General features: G+C 39.2%; 2 protein-coding genes across 3 annotated transcripts in view; one reads left to right on the top strand and one right to left on the bottom strand.

Moving 5' to 3' along the window:
* BABAM2 (BRISC and BRCA1 A complex member 2) overlaps positions 1-17,204 on the bottom strand; it is a 160,965-nt gene extending 143,761 nt beyond the window's left edge. The window contains exons 1-2 of one of the 2 annotated variants that reach the window (XM_059841228.1): positions 17,122-17,204; positions 13,582-13,741 (exon numbers count right to left, since the gene is read on the bottom strand). In XM_059841228.1, coding sequence (XP_059697211.1) covers positions 13,582-13,709 — 128 coding nt within the window. In that variant the 5' untranslated portion in view covers positions 13,710-13,741; positions 17,122-17,204. Of the gene's footprint in view, positions 1-11,070; positions 11,130-13,581; positions 13,742-17,121 lie in introns of those variants that run through there. The other variant, XM_059841230.1, reaches the window with a different exon arrangement.
* A 145-nt stretch (positions 17,205-17,349) lies between these two features.
* RBKS (ribokinase) overlaps positions 17,350-23,341 on the top strand; it is a 74,145-nt gene continuing 68,153 nt past the window's right edge. Inside the window, exon 1 of the mRNA XM_059841231.1 lies at positions 17,350-17,577. Within this exon, the coding sequence (XP_059697214.1) occupies positions 17,528-17,577 (50 nt within the window). The 5' untranslated portion in view covers positions 17,350-17,527. The remainder of the gene's footprint in view (positions 17,578-23,341) is intronic.

A 23,341-nucleotide genomic window follows, 5' to 3' on the forward strand; every position in this document is an offset into this window, starting at 1 on the left:
TATTCAAAGGGGGTGTGCTGATACTTATGGTTGGAAATTGGTAGCAACTACAGCTGAATACTGCTTGTTCCCTTTCACAGCAGATTTTAGCTAAATTCCTTGAGCAGATACAGCAGATTAAACTCAAGCTGAGATATATTACATCCTTATGAAGTAACTATTCCAAGTAGGAGACAAGTAGAACATTCCTTCATTGAGTGTTTGATGCACCTTACAGATTGTCTGTGACTATTGGGAAAAGGTTTCTTTCACAGTTAATACAACACATGTAAAGTAAACCCGTTCTTATTCAAAGTCACTGTCAGCACCAGATACTTAGTTATAAGTGTTCTGAATTCTTTACCAGTCACAGAAAGAAATAAAAAATATTATCCAAACAAAACAACAACAACAATAATAACAATACAAACCAGGAAAGTCACTCAGTTTTTCTGCTCAGAATAAGGCCTCAGTCTGTAACTACAGGTATAGTACAATGTATTTTTCTGCTAAATGGACTAGAGTATCCTAAAAGCCTTTCAGAATACAGTTCCACTTGAGTTTAACAGCAAAGTTTCCTCTTATACCAGTGTATTTGTGATTGACTGTTTTGTTGAATTGACACAACTTCTGTTTTGTTTAAGCTAAACCCCCCCACCCACCCCATTTTGATATTTTACAGGATTGAAGACACTCTGATAACCCTAGATTTCAAAACCATCTCCCATCAACTAGTTTTCTAAAACCATCACTTGAAAGCACTCCCAAGAGAAGCAGTTTTAAATTATTTGGACTCTGGTAAGTTCTTAACCAAAATTATGTTCTGTGACAACTGAAGGGATTGCAATGAAACAAAAGCACAAGTGTTTATCACCTTAATCATGAAAGTCAGGAGATGGATGGCTATTCTATCCTAAGACTTTTAAAAAAACCACAAAAACCCAAACCCATCAGACCTCTCTCCAAATCCACCAATTTATATCCCAAAATTCCAGTCAGAGGCTTGTTTTTTATGCCACTCCTGAAATCTCCTGCTTAGAGCCATATTAAACTACAGCAAACATTCAGAACTGCCAACAGAAGTCCAATAGCTCCACAGGAAAATGAGTAATCCTCTTTTTATTTCTTCTTTTTTAATTTGTGGTATAGGTGTAAGACCAAATAGTCACGTAAGATTTACCTGATGACTATCATTTTTACTGGTTAAAAAGTATGCAATGAATTTAGTCATTCTTCCTTCACAGATCACACAGCTTTACTGCCTTTACTATCAGAAGACAAATCATCAGTGAATTTTACTGTACAACAGCAAATTAGACTAAGAATTTTAGCCTCCATAATTTCAGGAACTTAATATTGCCACTGCTGAACCTGAATAGTCAGAGATGCAAAAGCTTCCTTAATCTCATGATGCTTAGGCTGCTACACTCGCTGTTCTTGAGGATCAGTACTTCATTGGAAAACAGACAACTGTTTTTTGTTCACCAGACTTGGTGTAAAAGCCAAAAAAGCTTCACATTTTGTTAGAGACACCTCAGTGGAGAACACAGGTAAAAACCAACACACACACAAAAATAATAAGCAACACCACAAAGTCAGTTCTGACCACTGGTTGTATTCCCAACCCCTCCCACCATACTTATGATATGCTTCTAATTGTTCCTGTATGTGCTGTATAAAGATACTGTTTTGGGAGAAGGAGTTACTTTCACAATACAAGAGGCTAAGAATGAATATTATTTTTGGAATGATGATACACAGTTCAGAGTTCCAGAGGCTGAAGGTTTTGCCAGCAAGAGTCGAATGCAGTTCAGAGGCAAAGACACATTGTTTGTTTGTTACCAATAAGAGGCAGCAAACTCAAAATTCCACCCAAAACTCTTCCGTGGTATTTGCTATGAAAAGCACCTCAATGTTCAAATCTAGTAGAACAGCCTTTGTTGATGCCTTCAGATTTTTATTTCCTCCAATTTTTGTAGATGGAAGTCTGCTCCAGTCAGTGTTTAATCCCATTTAATTAAGATTTAATTGCAGAACTCACAACAGATGGGTATGCCATGTACAGAGGCATTAAGAATAATTAAAGTTTGTGGAGGATGGAGGTGAATAAAAGGAAGGCCAGCAGGTGACAGGTTTTCTGCAAGATCAGGAAACAGAAAAATGGTGAAAATCACATTTTAGAGCACTGACACTGATGACCAAACCCTGTATCAGGCGGTAGCTCCCTGCAGCATTGCACAAAGCTTTACAGGCTCCTACACAGTATTTAGAGTATTAATCAGCTGCTCCTGAAAACAAACAGATCCAAGTAAAATTATGTCAAGCAGGCAAAATTTGAAATGGGAGAGATGGGCTAGTCAACCAACTTCCACCTTCAGTTTCCCTTCATATATAGACATATGTATTACGCATACTAGAGAGAGAGAGAGAGAGAGAGAGAGAGACTTGCTCTTAAAAGACTCACAGCATTGTTTTTGGGAAATAAAAACACAGTTACACTAAATCACTACTAAAATGCATCTCTGAAATAAATATTAAAATCTGAAAGTCAACTGTTAATCATTCAAAAATCTTCCCAGTAGATAAACCCACTGTTGTCAGAAAAATCATTTGTACCCTATCCAGTTTCTTCAAACTTAGTATGAAATTAAACTACAGACGAAGACTACTTCTGGCATTGCAATAAAGATTATGATGTTGTTTTTGAATCCTGATAGAATAGGTGGTATTCCGTAATTGCAATGGTATTTCAAGCCACAGTTATCATCTGGGAAATTCCAAAGTGTCTCCAGATATGTCAACAATCTTCAATAAAACCTTCATCTACTGTAAATGCTGATTTTCCTTTACATACATTTATGTTTTCTTGTAAGAAGTTCATCGCACTAACTGGAACTTTTAGAGAGCAATGGCATGTGAGGTAAAACAACCCCTCACACTTCCCTTCTGCACCTATAGTAAGATTTGTATGTTTTAAAGGTAAGTTCAAATAACTATTTAAAATCAATTCAGCTGCCAGGTTCCACTAGAAACACTATATAAAAGTATCTTATGCCTATCTTAGTATAACAAATACAGCACTTGTATATTTACAGAAAACATAGATTTTCTTAGTCTATGTCATAGATTTTCTTAATATGAGTGAGGGTTTGCCAAAGCAGATGTTGCAGGTGGAGAGAGCTCTGGGACTTCCAGAACTACAAACTTCAGAGCTGCCTGAGTCTTGTGGCAGCAGTTCTGCAGTCACCAAAACACGGCTGCCTCTGCTGGAGGGAGATGTCCAGCCCAGCCTCTCTGAGGGAAACAGAAGAAACACACCTATATATTTATATCTTGAAATCCTCTCAGAGAACTTCTACATTTAATTAAAACACACACAAACTTCTCATGATTCTGGTATTTTTTTAGCACCAAACTCCCTGTTCATTTAGCTTAGTAAGGCTGGGTTTAGAACAGCTCTTTTGCAGCCACCATAACAGGACAGGTTGGAAGGTGCTATCACAAAAAAAAAGTCAAGTACCACATCTACTGTACTTGCAAGAGGACTTGAAAGAAAAACTCTGAAACTATCTCAGAACTTTCCATTCATAAAATCTCTGTAGTTTAGGGTGGGAGATCATTATTACTGGGTCTCAGGGAGCTAATGATGATACTAATTAAGAAAAATAATTAAGCATTGACAAAGTTTTCAACAAAACATATTTTACAAACATGCTTTAGAAACGCTGATAATCAAACTGATTTCCTTTGTAAGCAAGATCTTTTATACTCTGGTAATTGCATGTAATTCTTTTAAAGACTACACATGGCACTCACACGCCTCAAAAGAATGAAATAGAAACAGAAAATGGAAATTTTAATGAGGGAATGATCAAAAATTGAACACTAATAAAGACAATTGCGATGGGACCACACTAATAACATACACTATAGTATAGTATGTTTAGGTAAATAAACTAGTGAATTTCCAGTATCATAAACTGTCACATGTTCACACAAGGAAAAGACACTCTTTCATTATACTGGAAGACCAGCTGTACCCCAAATTCTTGGAACTCATAAGCAAATTTTTAGTGAAGAGTATGAGGGAGTGGCAGATGCATCCTTTGGATTTACTTCATCTCCCTCCCCTCCTGACAGATTCAAACCATGTTTCAGATTTTCACAGCTGCCATTCAATTATCTATTATTTTGCAATGAGCTACAACCTAATAACATGTCACATGTTTTATTTCTACTGTTCACTAAAGTGAACTCCATTTCTGGAGAAAGAAAAATAGAATCAGACAGGGAACGATTTTACTTTTAGCTTACTCTAAAAGAGAACCATTCTTCACCAAGTATGAAATTACAGTCAACCACCTGGAGTTTCATATCCTTTCAGTGTTCACAGAAAAAGCATACTCATACAGCACATCACAAAAGCTGAGCTATTAAAACATCAGCTTTAATAAGCTACATAGCATTGCTCAATATTGGCTGAAGTTGCCATAAAGACTCCCTATCCATTTTCTAAGTAATTTATTTCATTTTATTGGAAAATGCAGTGAATTGGTATCAGGGAAAAACCTCAAGGACTAAAATCATAGCCTATGTTTATATATTTTCCCCCTTTAACAAACTAAATAAACAATAAATGGGTCACATCCCTGCCCAGGATAGAGGGGTTGGAACTATATGATCTTCAAGGTCCCTTCCAACCGAAACCATTCTATGATTCTATGGTTATTAGGTGGGATCCAGTGATCCTATGTCTTCTCCATTTCCCTTTCAAAGTTTACTTCTAATTGCAGAGTTTTAGATCTTTTTGGCCACAGATGCCTATATTAATTGATTTCCTAATTTATAGACTCTCAGGAGAAACTTATGTTAATGCAACAATGAATTCAGTTCTTTGAATATGAAAGTTAGGTCAAGCAAGGATCACCACATTTAGAACATAAATCCATAATTTGTAGTCACACACATATTCAAAAGGGCAACTTCAGAGCAAGTATATTTATATAAAATATTACAAGACTGGAGACAGCACAAAGCCTGTGAAAAGATAACACCTGAATAAAACAATCAATAGTTCTCCTATTTCTAGCATTATTGTAGATCAATTACAACAATAAAGATACGTAGTAGACTAAAAAGATCAAAAGGCAAAGGAAATTCACAGGTAAAATTACAACAGACCACCCCTGCAGTTCTGCAGGAACTGCACCTGCAGAAAGCAAGCTCTACATCACTGCATGTTACATTTTCTCTAGAAGTCTCATTCTACGACCTCTCAGCTCACCTTTTCTTTTTCTAACTTCTCATTCTCACATTAATTCTCACAGCTCACAGCCACCTCAGCAGTGCTAATACTATTTTCAAGATGACACCATAAAGCATAACATTAAGCATCACTCTCCCCATGGTCCCATCTAACTATACCTAAAGAAAGGAGTTCCATGACATTTCTCTTGATGACAGTCAGAAAAATCCTCTTCTTCCCTGCAAATGCTTGTCCTTGCCCAGCTCCTGTTTTCTCCCACCATCACAGCAGGAGCTAGGCCTGGCTCATCTCTTATCAGCCTCGCAGGCAAAAAAAACCATGTAGGATCTCCAGAAATGACAAGACTATTTTTAGGCACAGTCACCTTTAGATCCCAGTGAAAAGAGGGTCCAGTCTACCCTAAGTTCTTGTAAGTCTGAGTCTTTCTGCATTTATCTAATAAAACTGAATTTTGCCTATGTGTAACAGGTTAAAACTAAAACAATGGAAGTCATGTACACAGAAGACACTACACCACTAGAAATCTCTGAGGAAATTATTCCTTCTAAGTTTCTTCATTGCCTGTTTGCAGTTGGCCTGAAACCATATCACTCTCATAGGGTTTAAGTTAAGGCTTATGACTAACACTTATGGCAGCCTGGAAAACAGGACAGATAATCACCATCTCTTAGTTAAAAAAATTCTCAGTACAGAAGAATTCTTTACAAAGAACATGAAACAATGTATTACTCCCCCACAAAAAAAAAAAAAATCCATGGCTGAAATGCATGAAAAACCTACCAACTTCTACTGAGGAGACTGGAACCAACATTCTAGAGGAAGGAGTAGAAGAGAGAGAAAGAAATAATTAAACTGGGAGACATTTTGACAGGTTACTGGTAGCCCTAACTATAAACAAGACTAGTCCAATCAGGTTTTTCTAGTGAAAAAAGAACTGACCATCCAAAACAGAACAGTCATTACTATGTTGTATTTTTGGTCTAAAGATATTGTTTCAGTGATGCATACAGTGATGCACAGGAATCTGGGGTTGGGTTTTTTAGGCAATGTAAGTTTAGAGGGCTTTGGCTTTTTTTTGGTCTCTTTCCCATAATGAAATTCTGCAATTTCCCCTAATTAACTCAGTTTTATCATTGCGATTCTTTAACTGTACAATAATAAAAATATTCAGTCCTAGTGGTCTAATTTTATTCTGTCAGTCATATACCACAGATTACAGAGAAAAGAACCTGTGGCCTACACTGTGGAGTGGTTTGCCTCAGACATGAATTCCCTTCTCTCAGGAAAGACAAAATAAGCATGTTCCCTTTTATTGACTTTTACTTTTTTATGGATTAGTTAGGAGGCGTACCTCAAGGACTGAACTTAGTAACTTCAATAAAGACATCAACTTCAAGAGCAAACTGAACTCCCTTAGTTTACACATACAGCTCTAAGTATTATTTTGAAATGCTCATTTTCAGTTAGAGAATAGCTGCTTCAAAGAATGTCTACACTGGGCAGTGCAATGCCAGGTAAATGCCTGACTGTATATCAAGAAACCAATTAAAAATAATTAATTATTACATTTCATGATTCATTCTTATTTCGCACACTGCTAGAGAAAGACCTTCCACTCTGTTGCACACTAGTCTGTCAGGATAAAGCCTCTGATTATCTCCTATGCTTTTAAAGCCCCTAATCTCGTCAGACAATGTCTACAACAAAAAAGCTAAAACAAAAATTTGTAATATTTTGCTTCATATTCATCCCAACTGTACATTAGCTTTTTAATGTTATGCCATGTATACATGCGTGCATATGAGAGAATCAGGCATACAAGAAATAAGTGCATATGTAAGACTGGAGGAATGTACTGACCACCTATCCAGGAAACTATTCTCTACTAATGAAAAGGGGAAAAAAAAGCGAGCTGTTCTCAGCTTCTGGTGAAATGCAATATGCATCCAAGACACACGACATGCTAGAGATCTGTTCAGTTCACATAAAACAAATGCAAGGATTTGGAAGTGAAGAAATTTGACTGGATACCAAGTATTAGATTTTAGCTGTCTTTATAAAAAAAAATAAAGTCTTAGGAATTTTTTCTCCTGCAGTGATGAATAATGCAAGGATATAAGAGATATCTGTTACAACAGAAAGACCTGGGCATGGACTTACACAAGCCCCATTTTCAAGAAACATTCAACAAATTCCCAACATATGGATAGCAAAACCACCTTTAAACACCTTGTTAAGGTACACCATTCCTACAGCATTTGGCACACTATTGGTACCTCATGTGATGCTCTCTTTACACAGAAAAGAAACAGTTGTACCAAATAGTTTCTTCTCATTTTTATTAAATTAAAATAATGATAAACACTGCATTGACCTTCTTCAAGGCCAAATAAGAGGAAGCTACTCACTGTCCCCATCTAAAAATACCAGCAAAGACATACTGTGCAGTATTTAAACTGAAAAAAATCTCAGGAAAATGTATGTAGTCTTTTAAATGAGAGCCCAAGTAACTGCAATTATCTAGTGCTACCTTTACTTTTTAAAATCCTTTCTTTCCTCATAGCACTTGAAACTCCCAAACACAAACTTTTTTATTCTGAACAACTTCAAGCACCTTGTTTAAAACTGGTGTAAAAAAAATGCCAAACATTGTGGAGATTATTTATAAAACCATTGCCAAATGTATGCCCTACACTTTGACCTTTTACTAGACAGACATTTTGCCTTTGTTTTTTCATCATTTAGGAACAAATGCAGGAGAATGCAACCTTGGAGACAGTCAAGTTTTTTTTAGCCAGCACAGAAAAACTGCTGTTCAAAGTTCCAAGTGCTGCTCCACAGCACCGACTCTATCAAACTGTTACATCAGAGCTTCAGCCTTTTACATTTTACTTGAGAGATAAACTTCTAGTAGTAAGATACTTTGTATTGAAGAATTATATTTGTCATAAGAAACTGGAATGAAACAACCTACATTGTATACAGCAGTAAAGGACTCATAAGACCACGCCTCCTAGAAACTGCCACATCCTTTCTAGTACAAATTTTACACACAACACAGCTATTTTTTAAAACAGGTTTTCATAGTACTTGTGTTCAGAAGAGTCAGATTCGTTAAACTTTATACATAAACATGTTGAAAAAATTACCTACAGACACCAATGTGAATGATGGATATGAACCTTCCTCAAGTAACTTAAGTAGAATCTTTCATTTTAAATTAATCAAATGCAAAAGACCAAGGCAAAGATTTAAATAACTCTGCTACAGACTAAAACAGTATTTCACAGCTAAAATCAACATTATTTCACAAAATATGCACATAAAAATGCATATTTACTTTAAAAAGGGAAATGCCCAAAAGAAAGGGAAATACCAAAGCATATTGCAGTCTACTTGATAACAGAAAAAAGTAAATCATCTCTGCTTCCTAGGAAGCAGGGCAATAAATTTATAAATATCTTATTACTGCTTGATAATAATTTTTTATGTTGAAATTACTCCAGAAAGAATTACATTCTTTCGACCAACTCTTCATATAGGTTTCTTTCAGGAACATAACTACTTGCACACATAGCTCAATATCAAGCAGAGAGGCAGTGAATAAGACAAGTGAAAAGAGCAAAATACTAACATGGTTTACTAGAAACCACTTACATAAAAATTCCACAGTTAATCTTCTCATAAATATGGAATAAATATAACCATGAAAGTATGAAATTTAAAATTTTGTTATGAGTGGATATCTAAAAAAGTAGAATCTTAATATATGCAGCTTTAAATCACTATATTCATTTTGAAATTTTGCCTGGTGGAACACATCAAAGTAATTTAAAAAAACAAAATCAAGTTTGTTGAGTAAGAAGAATAGGCTTGCAGCATAATTTGAAGCTCAAGCATGGGCCCTGATGAACAGCTGTAGGGGAAAAAAAGAGCTCTCAAAGGCAATGACCACCACAACTATGTCTTTCACTCTTGTAATGCACCATAGGAAAAGCAGCAGTCTCTTAAATAACTGGATTCTACATTATACAACAATTAAACACCCTTCACATAGGAAAATATCCTCTATTTCTAAATCTACATAATAATCACTTTTCCCTATTCAACATCTTTCCCATGATTATATGTGTAAATGCTAAGAAAAATGCCGCAGCCACAATTCAGTTGGTTATGAGTAGATTTTAATATCTAATTAAGATGGGTCAGTATTTCAAAGAGACACTAGTAGAGATTAACTGAATGATACAATAAATGGCATTGACTCAAGTGGCAGCAGTATTTTCTTTGGGTCTAGAACAAAGTAATATCCTATGCAAGAGTTAAATATGCTTTCATCCACTCTGTCATCTTGAAGAATGTCTTTTATTAATGCAACACAGACGCCTGCCAGGATTTTCTTATCACCAGAATCAATGCTGCTTAAGGTGCTATATTTCAGACATGACCTTACACCCCAGTTCTACTTTTGTTCACTGTGGGCCCCCCCCTATTTACAAGAAAACTTGGCCACTTAACCTTTTATTAGTATTTCCGTCGCAGAGCCTCTTTCTTTTCTGTTACGCCATATGACTGAGCTCCATTCAGGGGTCTGCATCAGCAGGGGCCAAATAAATTCTATAAATAGTACTTGGTTCTGAATATCCTAATCATAGATGTAAATGTATGTGTCTTATGAGACTGGTACTGTCTAATAAGTTTGTAAAACACACAGACATTATGAAACTGTAACATATTATTATAAAACATTTACATACTCAAAGACTGCAAAACAATAGGATTTCCTTACTATGACATATTTCCCTCCCACACTTGAAAGCAAAGCAAATTAACATATCATCATACTTCATACATCTAACATCAGCTCTTTAATACAGTTTATAAAACACAACAAAAGTTGTCAATCTCAGCAATAAGTCAGACTAAGTGCAAAACAAGTTCCTTACTAAAACTATCTGACATATGGATTGACTTTTCAAATAATTAAAGGCTTAATATGCTTGAGTTACAAATCAAAATCAACGGATGTGATAGGTTAAAACCTGGTACTTGATCTTCTACTGGTGAAACAGAAAGGAAACACTTTCTGAGAATTTCAAAACCAAGGCTCTGAGTGGGCAAGGCCTTAGAACTACTACTTTATTCGGTATGTTACCATCATTCCTTGTTAAGCACAGCTCCTGTTCCTAAAACCTAAGAAATGAGAATGGATGGATCTTCAGTTTGAACATTTTATTTTGTTGTACTTTGTAAAGCACTGGTTCATTAGGGAAGGGGAGTAACAACAGTAACTCCTAATTTTCTCTAAGAGTAACAGTATGGTACACGACAGTGGAGCAACTATATAGCTCCTCCCCAGAAGCTTAGAGATGCTTCTGTTGTCAAAATTAATAGCTATTGAGTTGATTGCCCTAAATATTATAAGATTTTAAAAGTTACAGTAAAATTGTATTTATTTATTATTAAAAATCTTACAAATCACATAACACACCAGGTAAAGCAGAAAATATTTGCATGTTCTGTAATAAACTCAAGCTAGGCTAGGGTTTTAAGAGCCCCTGTCACGTGGGAATAAATGTACAATCACTACTCAAAAGCAAAGTTTCTGAACTGACAGTACTCCCAAGTGGTCATACTCACTTGTGAACAAGAACTGCCCTTTATCTAACTTCAAACATTTAATCTAGCACATTTAATCTAAACCTGCCTGGTTCCACTTTCTAAGTTTAAAGCCAGATTTAAACCCACTGAAACGGAAGGGAGTTTTGCAAATGATATCCTGAACTTCATCCCCATTTCTCTAAAAATAGTACTCATTTTCTTACCATTTATGTCCAACTTCAATGGCCTCACAGTTCTCTTTCTTCATGTTGATATCACCTACATTTGCCTTGTCTGATTATTTTGCCTGCATTATTTTGTTTCCTTTTAAAAGTGTAATGAAAGTGAAAGTATACAGGCATTTGAATCATCTCATGATGTGAGGACAGGGGAGGGGAGTAGACCAATGGCCTTCAATTCATTTTTGAACTCTCAAAGCCCTACAAAGTTTTCCTCTACAGTCAGTATGAAGCAATAAATTTAAATCTACTAACAAGGCTGTGGGTTAGGGATTTCGCTATTTATCAGCTGACGTGAGACTCTGAGAAACAGCCTGTGGAGTGTCAAAGAACTCCTGAATCAAGGTTAAAGATCACTGAACTAGATCCTGAGTTATGGAAGGGACATCTCTGTAATACTGTGATTCATCCATAGTATGGTAGGTAATTCTGCACTGTTCACCAGTTCAGCAACTCCAGAAAGCACTAAATCATGAGAATTTTGTATTTCCATATTGACACATTAATCCAAAATTTTCTGTTATAAATAACCAACAATTTATTTGTAACAAACAAAAATCTTTCCTAAAAACACATGCATTAAATTTACATTTCAAAGAAATTTCCAGCAATTGTTAATTAATTCTGTTTACAGCAATGGTTTTAGAAACTAATTGTATCAAAAAAAGAAAACCTTCAGAATAATTCTGAAATAAATGAAGAATCTTGATTATCCTGACTCCATCTCCTAACAACCTCAAGCTAAAACAAAGACTCAACATAAAGAATGAGGTTTATGTTTATGTTCCAGAACAAGGAAAAAATTATTTCTAACACATGCATTTAGGTGGGCCAGTATCTTTAAACAAGCTATGAGACAACCTCTGTCAGGTGCTGTACTTGTGTGTGAACTCCACGTTAACAGAGTTACTATACAATTTGAATCACTGGGTTTGAGTGACAGGCGCAGAGGCTGACATCTTTTAGTTTTTTAAAGAATAAACTCCTAGAAAACATTCAGGTTTTAACAAAGCAAATATGAGATCTTCTTGGCAAGAGCAGTGGCCAAAAACTTTAGACATCTATTAAAAATACCTGTGAAAAGAGTAAGCTAGAAAATACCACTTTTCATTGTTTTCATCTGTTACTTTAAAGACAGGCAGCATAAGCATTCAGTGGGTAGAGAGCAAATCCCTTAGCTACCTTCCAACAAACAGTTATGTTTTCTCTCTACTTTTCTTTGTATTCCTTTCTCTTAGACTTCAACTGGAAAAATATAAGAGCTCCCATCACAGCTTTCCTAGAAGACTAGTCCAAGGGAAAGCAAGATCTAGCATGAAATGACAGCAGCAGATGCAGAACTGCTCAGCCTGTCTTATGTAATTTGCAAGCCTAAATGTCAAGCCAGTCAACACTAATAACAAAGTCATGGCTTCTTAGACCTCCATGTAAATCTGTACTCTGTCCCAGCACCTCACAGGGAGGGAATGGTTCCTTTCAAACTAACCCCAGAATGCAAACCTCCTTCCTGAAAAGGCATTGTTACAAGCAGAAAAGCACCTCTGAAGCTTTTCATGAAACCATAATAAAACAGCCTTCAGAAGCACATTAAACAAAGTCTTCAGCAGAACTGCATTTTAAACAACAGTGATTTGTGGTGGTTCTGAACACCTTTTGTTACTTTTATTATGCTATCATTCAAAACGATACACAAAGCAGTAGTTTGTACAAACAAGATGATATGTATATCTAAACCAAAAGTAATTTCACTCTCTGAGCTCCTATAGCAAAAAAAAAAAAAAAAAAAAAAAAAAAAAAAGAAAAAAAAAGAAAAAAAATCAAAACCACCTGAATCAAAAAGATGCCGTTGGATGCCCAACTCTATAAGAATAAAGCAATTTCTGACATGTGTTGTCTAAACATTTCACTCTCCTCCTGTTTTATTCACAGAGGTTATACACCAAAGTCTATTAGTATAAGCAAATCCCAAAATTTTATTACTACCTGAAAACTAATCTGAACATTTCTAGAATTTAAAATAAAAGGAGCAGCTTAGCTTATTTCAAACACTTGGCCCTATAGCCACTTAATGTAGTGAACTTGAGGGAGACCAGATAAAGCAGAAGTTACTTTTTCTTCTGGTTTGGCATATTCATGACTACAGGGAAGGTCACACAAATTTGTCTTTCAATTTTTGGTATACAGAGAAGACTAAGTAAGCAAGTGATAAACAATAGAAAATAGTGTTTGTAACTATCTCACTGCTGAAAACCAGCACTATCAAGTGGCAGCGATGCGAGTGTCTTAACAGCATTATTATTGCCAAAAATATGACAAATTTAGTCTCCCAAACTACAAAATGATAGTAAGACAAAAAAATAATGTAGCTAGCATGTCAACTAGTATGTCAACCCCAGCTGTGTTCAAAATGCTTAAACACATGCACCTAGTAATAAAACTCAGCTCTGAAAAGACTGCTGTGAGGGGTTGAGTGTTCTTTTTGGATGAGGAACTCACCCAGACTTCAAGTCTGTAATCCGTAAACAATTAGTAGCATCTAGTCCTACTTTTCCATTCCTGACCACACTGGAAATGAAGGGCGAAAGTGCTGGAGAAATTCTGTTCAAGGCCACTTCAGGTGACATTTTATTATGTTCCTCCTTCCTCTTCTCTTGAGCTGCAAAGGGAGAGAATAAAATTTTAAAATTACCTATTTATTTGATGTAGATTCACATGTACTTTGCAAACATCAATAGAAAAAAAGCTAAGCACGCAAAAGATCAGGAGTGTACAGTAACAGAACTGTGCACAGGTTTATAGAGAAAAAATGAACACAAGTGGGTTTTTTCCTCCCACCTCTGCAACATTCAATGAAGCCTGTTTATTCCGTATCAACAGAAAGCCAGAATTATGTCCTAGGTGCCTTTAATTAAGTCCCTATCCCTCTGAGAATGAGAAATAGAATTGAGGGCCACTCTGACACTTCCCAGCCTAGTCCTTCTTAGGGGCATTTCCAGTCTGTAATTGACAAGTCCCACTTGTTCCACTTCCCCTGAAATCAGTGGAACTTACATTAACGGCAATGTTGGGCCCAGGGGTTTGGTACCTCTCGGTATTCTCACCTGCAATTTCCAAGAGCACTAGTGTCCACTAGTGTCCAACTAATAATCAGTATTACTTTCATACCACTTCATTAGGTGGCAATTTACAGGACTTCATGATGCCTTTTAAAAGCTAACACTGCTTCTCTTTCAGTGGTATCACTGCACTCTTTGAAAGGCGTTTTAATCTTCCTTCACGTAACAGATCAGGAAGCTGTAAGCACAGCTTGTTCAGAAGTGCCTACAATTGCATGACTTTATGCTAAATCAATTAGGCCATTAATTTAGCACACTTTAGGAACCTGTTGCTTTCTAGGTGAAATGCAGAAACTGAGCATACACACATTTTAAGTCATTGCAGCATGAAAAGACTACAGTATGTGGACAACAACAGACTGTGGTAAGAGAAGTGTGAGAAAAGAAAGATAACCAACCTATTAAAATGTTGATGTATTTGGTCACATTCTAAGGCACAGAGCTTCATATGAAAATTAACTGAACTTTGTAGTTTTGGAAAACAAGGCTGTAAATGACTGAAGGTAACATGAACTTGCCACTAAGCTCATACAAAAACTCTCAGCATTAATTTTTTTTTTTTAAATAGCATTTAATTGAAAAGCACTAATATACATTGCATTCACTTTGTTAAAACTGCATATGGACTGCAGTATTAGTAAGTGCTCTATAACAAGAGTGTGAACAACTCATGGCAATAATTAAAATTTTCTGTTGTTTCTCACACTCAGTTTACAAGCATTAATTAGCAACTAATGGATATTCTGCAGAAACTACTAAATCTCTGTAACTGGGAGCAACATTAGATTCCACATTCTGTTCTCATGAAAGCCATTCACACTGGAGAAGCAGGAAGCAACGCTCAAGAGTGTTTGTCCTAGATACTCAGAAAGTATCTTAATAAAGCAAAGGCCAGGCACTTTAAGGCAAACTGAAAGACTAATAAAGTAAGACTTCCTAAAAACAGTAATTATCTTTAATACACTGGCTCCTACATTTTATGGCAGTGAAGAAGCTGAAGACTATGTATCCATGCCCTGACACATAATATGTTCTCATGTATGATTTGTTTAATTGACAATGGAACAACTTAAGTTTGTTTAGCAAACACCTACAGCAATTTAAGATACTACCTCTGGTTTGCTACTTTTCTACTAAAAATTTCTGCCTACTCACATTTCTTCTTCCCAGAGGGACTGAGAAAACACAAGCCCGTTCTTGACATAGTTCAATGCAAAGTCCAATGGCTTAGATTGAACTGCTCATAAAAATTAGTTTAAGCTAAAATACTTTGCTCAAGAGTGGTTACAACAGGGAACATACTTCAGCCTGCCAGCCCTGCCATAGGGAAGAGTAATTTTAAACATGGAGTAGCTGGACTGATGAAGTTGAGAACTTCTCAAACCATGAGAACATGCTGAAAAAAGCTATCCTTCTAACAATCCTGAAGTTATACATGAAGATCACAGAATTGGTTCTGATAATGACACATTTTTAAGGGGACTGTAAGTATTATGAGGGTGAAATTGAGAGACGTGATACACCTGGTGATCACAGCTGACCAGAAGCACCTTCCAAAATGACCTCTGAAATGAGATTCCTTATCTTTCTATTAATAAAATTTGCAGATATTGTCAAAACAAGATTTAAATGACTGTTAGGCATTATTCCGTACTTTATTGCATCATTTTTTAAAATCACAGTAACTTCTATTTCACAAGCCAGATACACAATACTTAAAGGGTTGCTACCAAGTAAACTCACTGATTTATTTTGTAGACAAAGGGCTTTACAAACTAGAACACAATTTGTACCAGTTTCCTAAGTTTCAGTTGTTATATACATTGTTTTTCTTTAGCGTAAATTTCCCACAGTACTGGAAACTGAACACAAACAAACTCAGGGGAACTAAGAAAAACAAAATTCACTGGACTGTTTCCCTCCCAAAACAAAACCTTTGAAAGAAGCAAACAAACTAATAGTTGAATCCTCTCAGATTCAGCTGGCTCTCACTGTGACTTCGGGCTAATGTTACACAGGCTCCACAGTAACCGTGAAGCCCCTGGCTCTGCTTTGGGCACCGGAGAGAGTCGGGATGCAAGACACTCCGTCCTTCCACCACCGGCCATAGCATAATGAGCATTAGGAGAAGATTTAAAAAGGAAAAGGTGAATATTGTGACGGAAACCTGGAAGCGTGTCTAATTTTATTAGACAGGACCTCTCCCGTCTAACCCTCTCGGCGTGGCTGTCGGCAAGCTGGTCGCATGGTTTTCACTTTGGGGGCGGGCGGCAGGAGTTTGTATCTGGGTGTGAGTGGGGAAAGGAGGGGACGCACGACCGCCGCCTCCTGCAGCCGGGCCCGAACACATCCATGGAATGCGATCAGCAGAGCGGATCTGCGGAGCCCCGGGTAAACAACCAAGTTACCTAAGCCCCGGCACAGAAGAAGGCTCAGAATCCCAGAATAGGTAAGACTGGAAAAGACCACAGCGGGTCATCTGGACCAACCTCCCTGCCCAGGCAGGGTCATTCTGAAGCACGTGGAACAGAACTGTGTCCAGGCAGCTCGAGTATCTCCAGTGATTGAGACCCCACACCCTCTCTGGACAATCTGCTCCAGGGCTCTCCCACAAAGTAAAGAAGCTCTTCCCCACAGTCAGGGGGAACTTTCCGTCCACCCACTCCCGTTACGGGCTGACCCTGGCCAAGCCCCGCTCCCTCCCCAGCTGGTGCCGCCACCCGCGGCGCAGCGCCCGCCCCGCCCCGCCCCAGCGGCGGCGCTTACGCCGGCCTCCGCCGGCTCCGAGCCAGAGTCTCCCGGCGCCGGGTCCCCTTCCGCCCGCCGCTGGCCCGGGAAGGGCTGTTCCGTTGCTCGCTCCCTCCCGCTCTCCCTGCCCGGCTCGCTCGCCCCATCCCGCCCGTCCCGGCCCCGCCATTACCTACGGCGGCCGGAACTCGCCGCTTGGCAACGGCGTGCGCGCCCCCGCGCCCGCCGTGCGCGCCCCCGCCCCGCCGCGCACCGTGCGCGCCTCCGCTCCCCCCGCGCCGCTGCCGCCGCTCCCACCCGGGCCGGAGGGGTCTTCACCGGCCCAATATTGGCGTCCGCCGCAAGTGCCTGTGCGGGCCGTGCCTCCGCGCAGGCCGTGGGGCGGCGGTTCGGCCGCGGCCCGAGCGGCGCGGGGCAGAGGGGAAGGGAGAGGGGGCGGGCGTGACAGCAGGCGTTCGGCACGGACAGCCCTGCCGGGTGAAGGTCCCCGCGGGCAGCCCGTCGCCCATGGCAACCCGAGAAGCCGCGGCGGGGCCCGGGGCGGGTCAGGGTCAGGGTCCAAGGGCCGCCCCGGCGCCATGGCGGCGGAGGTTGTGGTGGTGGGATCCTGTATGACCGACCTGGTCAGGTTAGTACCGGGTGGCAGTTTTCTGCCCGCACTGGGCGGAGCGACCCTGAGGTCATGGGAGCGCAGGCCGTCACGATGCCCTGGGAACAGCGCAGGCACGCCGGGCCGCCCCAGGCTAGGCCAGGCCGGATGGCCCCGGGCCGGACCGGGCAGGTGTCATGTCTCTCCCTAGGCCGGGATGGCAGGAGCGGGGTCGGCGCCGTAGGCGGCGGGCGGAGCGCTCGGACCCGGGCAGAGGGAGCCGCGGCAGAGGAAAGGACTGAGCACAAGCACAGATTGCTCAGAGGGGTTGTGGAGTCTCCATCGCTGGAGACCTTCAGGAACGGTCTGGATGCACTCCTGTGCCATGGGGTGACCCTGCTCGAGCAGGGAGGCTGGACCAGGTGACCCGCTGTGGTCGCTTCCAGCCTTATCCATTCTGGCATTCTGAGACACTGCGAAGCGGGAGGGGGGCGGCTGCGCCCGGGTGATGTCAGCTGCAAATCGGGCTTTGAAATAAGAGTGTGGGAACAGGGAGAGGTTTGAACGTGTTGCGTGCCGGAGCTTTGATCAGCTGTCTGTGGCTCTGGAGAGAGGAGAGACTTGGGTTTGTGTTTTCAGCTGTGCCGGGTGGGTCGGTGTTGGCCTTGGCCAGGGAAGCAGCGTTCCGTAGGCACCCGCACGGGAAGCCTGGAACTCTGATACTCGTTATCAGCAGAGGAGTCTGAAACGATTTTATGAAAGTAAATCAAACTGGTCAACCTTAACACGTTTTCAGTTCAAAGCACACTTGTCTCCACTGGAAAAGTGAGAAAGTAAGGTTAATATTGCAAAGAAACCAAAGTTAGCTCCAAGAATCAGTAGGTTGAAAGTTGATTACTTGCGTACAACATTTTGTGTGACACTTTGAAGTGAGATTGAGGGAAAGGAGGAAAGAGGGAGGCCCTCCCAAGGTATTCATAGCCAAACATATCAAGAAGTGCCTATAGGAAGCCCTGAAAAATTTAGCAGCTCTGAACCCCAAAGCTATTTTTTAATTATTTAAAAAGTTTTTAAAATTAATATCTTAATTTAAAATAAGTCTTTATTTGTTTTCTGAGCATTTTGTTTTTCAAATTAAATACTTGGGTCTCATTGTCTTTTTTTTCTCCTTTTTCTTTTTTGCACATAGGTAAGGTTTGGGAACTTCTTTGAAAATTGGAAGTACAGAAGTTCGTGAAAGCTCTTGGTTCCCGTAGCCCTGGCTTTGTAGTCAATACTAAATAACAGGAGAATTCAAGCAAAATTGCAGGAATTCACAATGCAAATTCTAACCTGAACTGGCTGGCCTTGCCAGTCCCAATAAACTTGGAAATCAGTCTTTGATTTGTACTATTTTAAACACATCTCCATACTCTATATGCAGACTTGGTTAAAGTAGCATTTAAAGTGTATGTACCTGGACTGCATCAGTTTGTCCTGCTCAGAATTCTGCAATTAAAAGAATGTCCTTTATCAACAGGCAATTATACCAAAGCCTGTGGGTCAAGAAAGGGCAGAACGTGTGATTAGAGGAACATGCTGAGGAGTGAGTACTGCTTAGACATAGACTCGTGTTGCAGAAATGATGAAGGCCCTTAAATAATCATAGAACCTGTGTCAGAAAGATTTAATGCTCTGTGTAACTTGCAGAACATACTGGCAGCTTTCCAAGGAGAATAGCTGTCATAAGTCAGAGTAAGAACTGTGGAACTGATCTTGATGTTATGTGTGAATGAACTCTCAGATGCTTATGATGTTGCACTGAAATGCAAAACTTGTTGCTCTAACCTCAAGACATTCCTTTTCCTGTCTGTCTGAAACATGGGGGGAAAAGTAGTAATAAAGTTGCCAGTTTAAGCACTGCTGACAACTGCAGCTTTGGGATTTTCTTGACACTTAAACAAACAAACAAACAAGAAAACTTCTTACTCTTTTTTTAGGTTTTGTTTTTTGGCTGCATGTTTGATATCATAGAAATGCAGTCATTTATTTGAAGGCATATTAACTGACCATGCTGTAACCAGAAATTACACCATGGGCTGGAGTGACAGATGCTGTTACACTGAGATTAGGTGGATGAAGAAAAGCCATTTCACTTCTCAATCAGCTGAGAGGGTTTCTTAAAGTGTACAAATGTGATCACAAGTACATGTCTGACACCATTATTAGCTTCTGCTTTAAGTAGCATTGAAAGGGCTTTTTATAAGTGATCAGTGAGCTAACCAGCTTCAGTTGAAAAAGAAGGGATGGCTTCATTCTTTCTGTTATTAGCACAGAACTTCAGGCACTTAATAAAATAAGAAGAACAGCGTGTTTAAATTTAGCTGGCAAAAGTTTAATCTGACCAAAATTTCCATGTAGTACCTTTAGACATTGTTTAAATGTATCCTGGGTTAGGAAAATCTGGGTAAAATTACTGGAAAGTACTAAGCAGTGGGTTTGAATGTGCCTAGGTGGAATAGGAAACTAAAAACAAGCTGTATGACACATAAAAATTGTCATGTTAGGGTAAGAATTAGATTCCAGGAGCATAACTCTTGACTGTCTTTGTCAGTATATGAGATTCAGAGGGGGTTGCATGTTCTGGATTTAAAGCTAGGATTCATTTCAGCTGGAATGAAGGAGCATCAGGGTTTTGTGAGTTTTTTATTTGTGCTGGTGTTTCAGTTTATAAATGACACGGACAAGAGTGATCATTTTAAATGCCTATCACCCATTTGGAGGAGCCTTAATAAATTTGTGAGCGTTGCACACAGGAAGCTGGATACATTCTTGTATACGTTGTGTTTAATGGTCATATTTACCACTCAGCACTAAAGTCTATCTTTTTTAGAAGGCAGCAATATTGATTGAGACTCTGCCAGAGCTAAACAATGCTGTGTTATAACTCAAGCTCATAAAATACCCTGTTGGCCCTTTAGGACACAACCTTGGCCCTCTGACTGGAGAGCTAGAAGCTCAGAGTCAGACTTGAAATGGTAGCGGCAGACTTAAATGTTAAACATTCCCAGGTCTGTAGAAGCAAGGTACTGAAAAGCTTCAAGCCACCACTGGACATATGGTAGCCAGATTCCCCATGAAAGAAAATTAGCATATAAAGGTTTTACTCAGTACAGTAAACTAATGATTTAAAGGAGTGTAACCTCTGTGTGAAATGGAAATGCACAGTTTGAAATGTGCTGAATCTTACATAATGACCAAGACAGAAAAGGACAGGGACCTTTAGTTGAAGACAGATACTCAGATGTAATTCTGAGAAATAATCAAATTCAGAAGAAAGGGTAGCATGTCTTAAAATTCTTCTAAAAGGACGGGCCCCAGTGGTTTGCTCTTAAAACACTGTTCTCATTAGAAATTCTTTTCTCATTGTCCTGTAGCGCTGCAGTGGCAGAATGCGGGTTTTCTAAAGCGAACTTCATATGATCAAAACAACCTCACGTACATACATGCAGTAAACCACACTCTTTTGGCTTAATAGGACCAGGAGCAAAACATATTTGTGGTCACAATCACAATCAACACTTCATTGGCAATAGCAGGCAATAGTAGTAGAAAACAAAAACAGCATTATTCTGTATGATCTAGATATCAGACCAGACGGGTACCGTCCACAGTATTATTTAAATAGTTTCTCTTCTGACTCATATTTGCAGACTGGTCATGGCATTGGCATTTTAATTCATATTAAATCAGGACAAGACTAAACATATAAGCCAATGAGAGTCAGACACACTAAAACAATTAGAATAAACAGGGGAAACTTTGGCATGGCAATTGAAAACAGCAGAAGCATAGAAGAAAATGTAAGATGGAAAAACAGTCTTTGGATAGTCACAACAACAACAGTCTTTCAGTTTAACAACAGTCTTTCAGTTTAACTCAAGAGAATGACACCACAGTCCAAAAAGTGGAAAACTGCATTTTTAAAAAATTTTTAGCATTTCAAGACTTTAGTTTTCTGTGGGCCTCTTTCCTCTCATCACATTTCACTCCCCTTACAGAGTAGAATTAAAAGTGCTTCCAGCCCCTGCTGTAACAACCACCATTAATAATTACTGTAAGTACTGAACTGACTGTTAGCATTCAGCAAGGCAGAAAGGCAAGGCAGAGAAAGCACTGAGCTCCATAAAGAGTAGTGTGCTGCTGATCTGCAGTGGACAGCAGTGACAAATGCACATTGGTATGAACATCTCAAACACATCCAATCCTCTTGGCTAAAGGAGCACCACAACCTCTACTTGGGCCAAATGGCAAAGGTACCTCATTAGTGAGAGTATGTGTCTTCCTTTTAAGTCTCTAGTGGTGATTATTGTCTGCTGAAGTGCTGAAATAAATGGCTCATTGGCACATTGGAAATGTCCATGATCCAAAACTAAGTCTGTACTTTCTTTTTCAGAAGTGCAGTTTTGGAGCAATAATTGCAGACTTTTTTTGGTGGGAATGTGAAAAAGGAATTTTCTTGTGTTTCTTTCGAGTGATGAGAGGAAATCTCGCATATGACTTCATTTTCTTCTTTGCTTTGTTTCCAGATCTCACACATGTTCTCGTTTCCACCATTTCTCTTGCATGTCACCAGCTTTAATGGTTTTGCCTTGTTTTGATATTTCTTTTGCTCTTCAGTTTCTCCTAGCAGTGAAGAGTTCTAGAATCCTTCAAATCCACTTTTGTGTTTTTGTTTTTATCTGTAATGCTTCCCCTGCAGCAGCCACTCCTCATTCTAGTCAATCTGCCATTGCCAGCAGCATGGGAAAGCACAACTGTGAAGGAATACAAGCTTAGTCCAGTTGAGGAAATTAATCTTTGGATCCAATGAAAGACATCAAGGCATGAGAGAATGTGTCATCTGTGAATTGTTTCATTTATGTAATAGAAAAAAATCTGGGCTTGATTTCAGACCCAGTGCTGTCTACCCCTTGTCTTCTTCTCTGACCTAGCAAAATTTGGCTGCATTTTAAATGTACAGGCTTAGCATTTTGTTTTTCTGCTCTGATTTTAGAGAACCTAACTGTTTAGAGAAACTCCTGTTTACCTTCTCTTGTGTGGCAGGAAGAAAGCTGTCTCGGGGGCTCCAAAAAAAAAAAAAAGTGGATAAAATCAAGTTGATGAAATCTTCAGTAATGGCATTCAGTAAGAAAATTGTCATCTGTGCATATACAGCTTTTGAGTATCTCTACTGGCCCAAACACTGGTGATACAGGGCCTAATCCAAGCTCATTCATATCAAAAGAAGCTTTTCACTGCTGCCAGCAGAAATTAAATTGTCATCCTCCAGCAAAATCTGAGTGATAGTTTATTTTAGGGTGAGACACAGTTTAATATTCTAGCACGTTAGAGGTATTCGGTGACTCGAAAAGTTTCCAACAAAGTTCCTCTAACAAAAAATGACAAAATATTGAAGAGGGGAAAAGGAGGGAAAATGTCTGCTTGGGTGCTTCTTAAATTAACACAAAATAACTAGGGCAAGGCCACCAGGGACTTTTTTAAACTCATTACAAGGGCTGCATTTGCAACTAAGGTTATGAACCCCAAGCAAGAGACAGTGCGCCATTGATCCCAGCTGGCACCTTCTGAAAGAAACTGTTGTTTGTGCCACAGAGGATGCTGTGGGCCCTCTCTGAGAAGGACTGGTGGTGCTAGAACACCTGCTCAGCCCTTGTCTTTGGCTCTTATCCATGAAAACGGGTTTTTTCCTCCCCTTTCTAAATGGAAACGTGGAAGTTTTAGAAGTCTTGGGAAATATGAAAGTGGTCACACAATGTCTTTT

The sequence above is a fragment of the Haemorhous mexicanus genome, chromosome 3 (assembly GCF_027477595.1).
Source record: "Haemorhous mexicanus isolate bHaeMex1 chromosome 3, bHaeMex1.pri, whole genome shotgun sequence".
In the NCBI taxonomy this organism is placed as follows: domain Eukaryota; kingdom Metazoa; phylum Chordata; class Aves; order Passeriformes; family Fringillidae; genus Haemorhous; species Haemorhous mexicanus.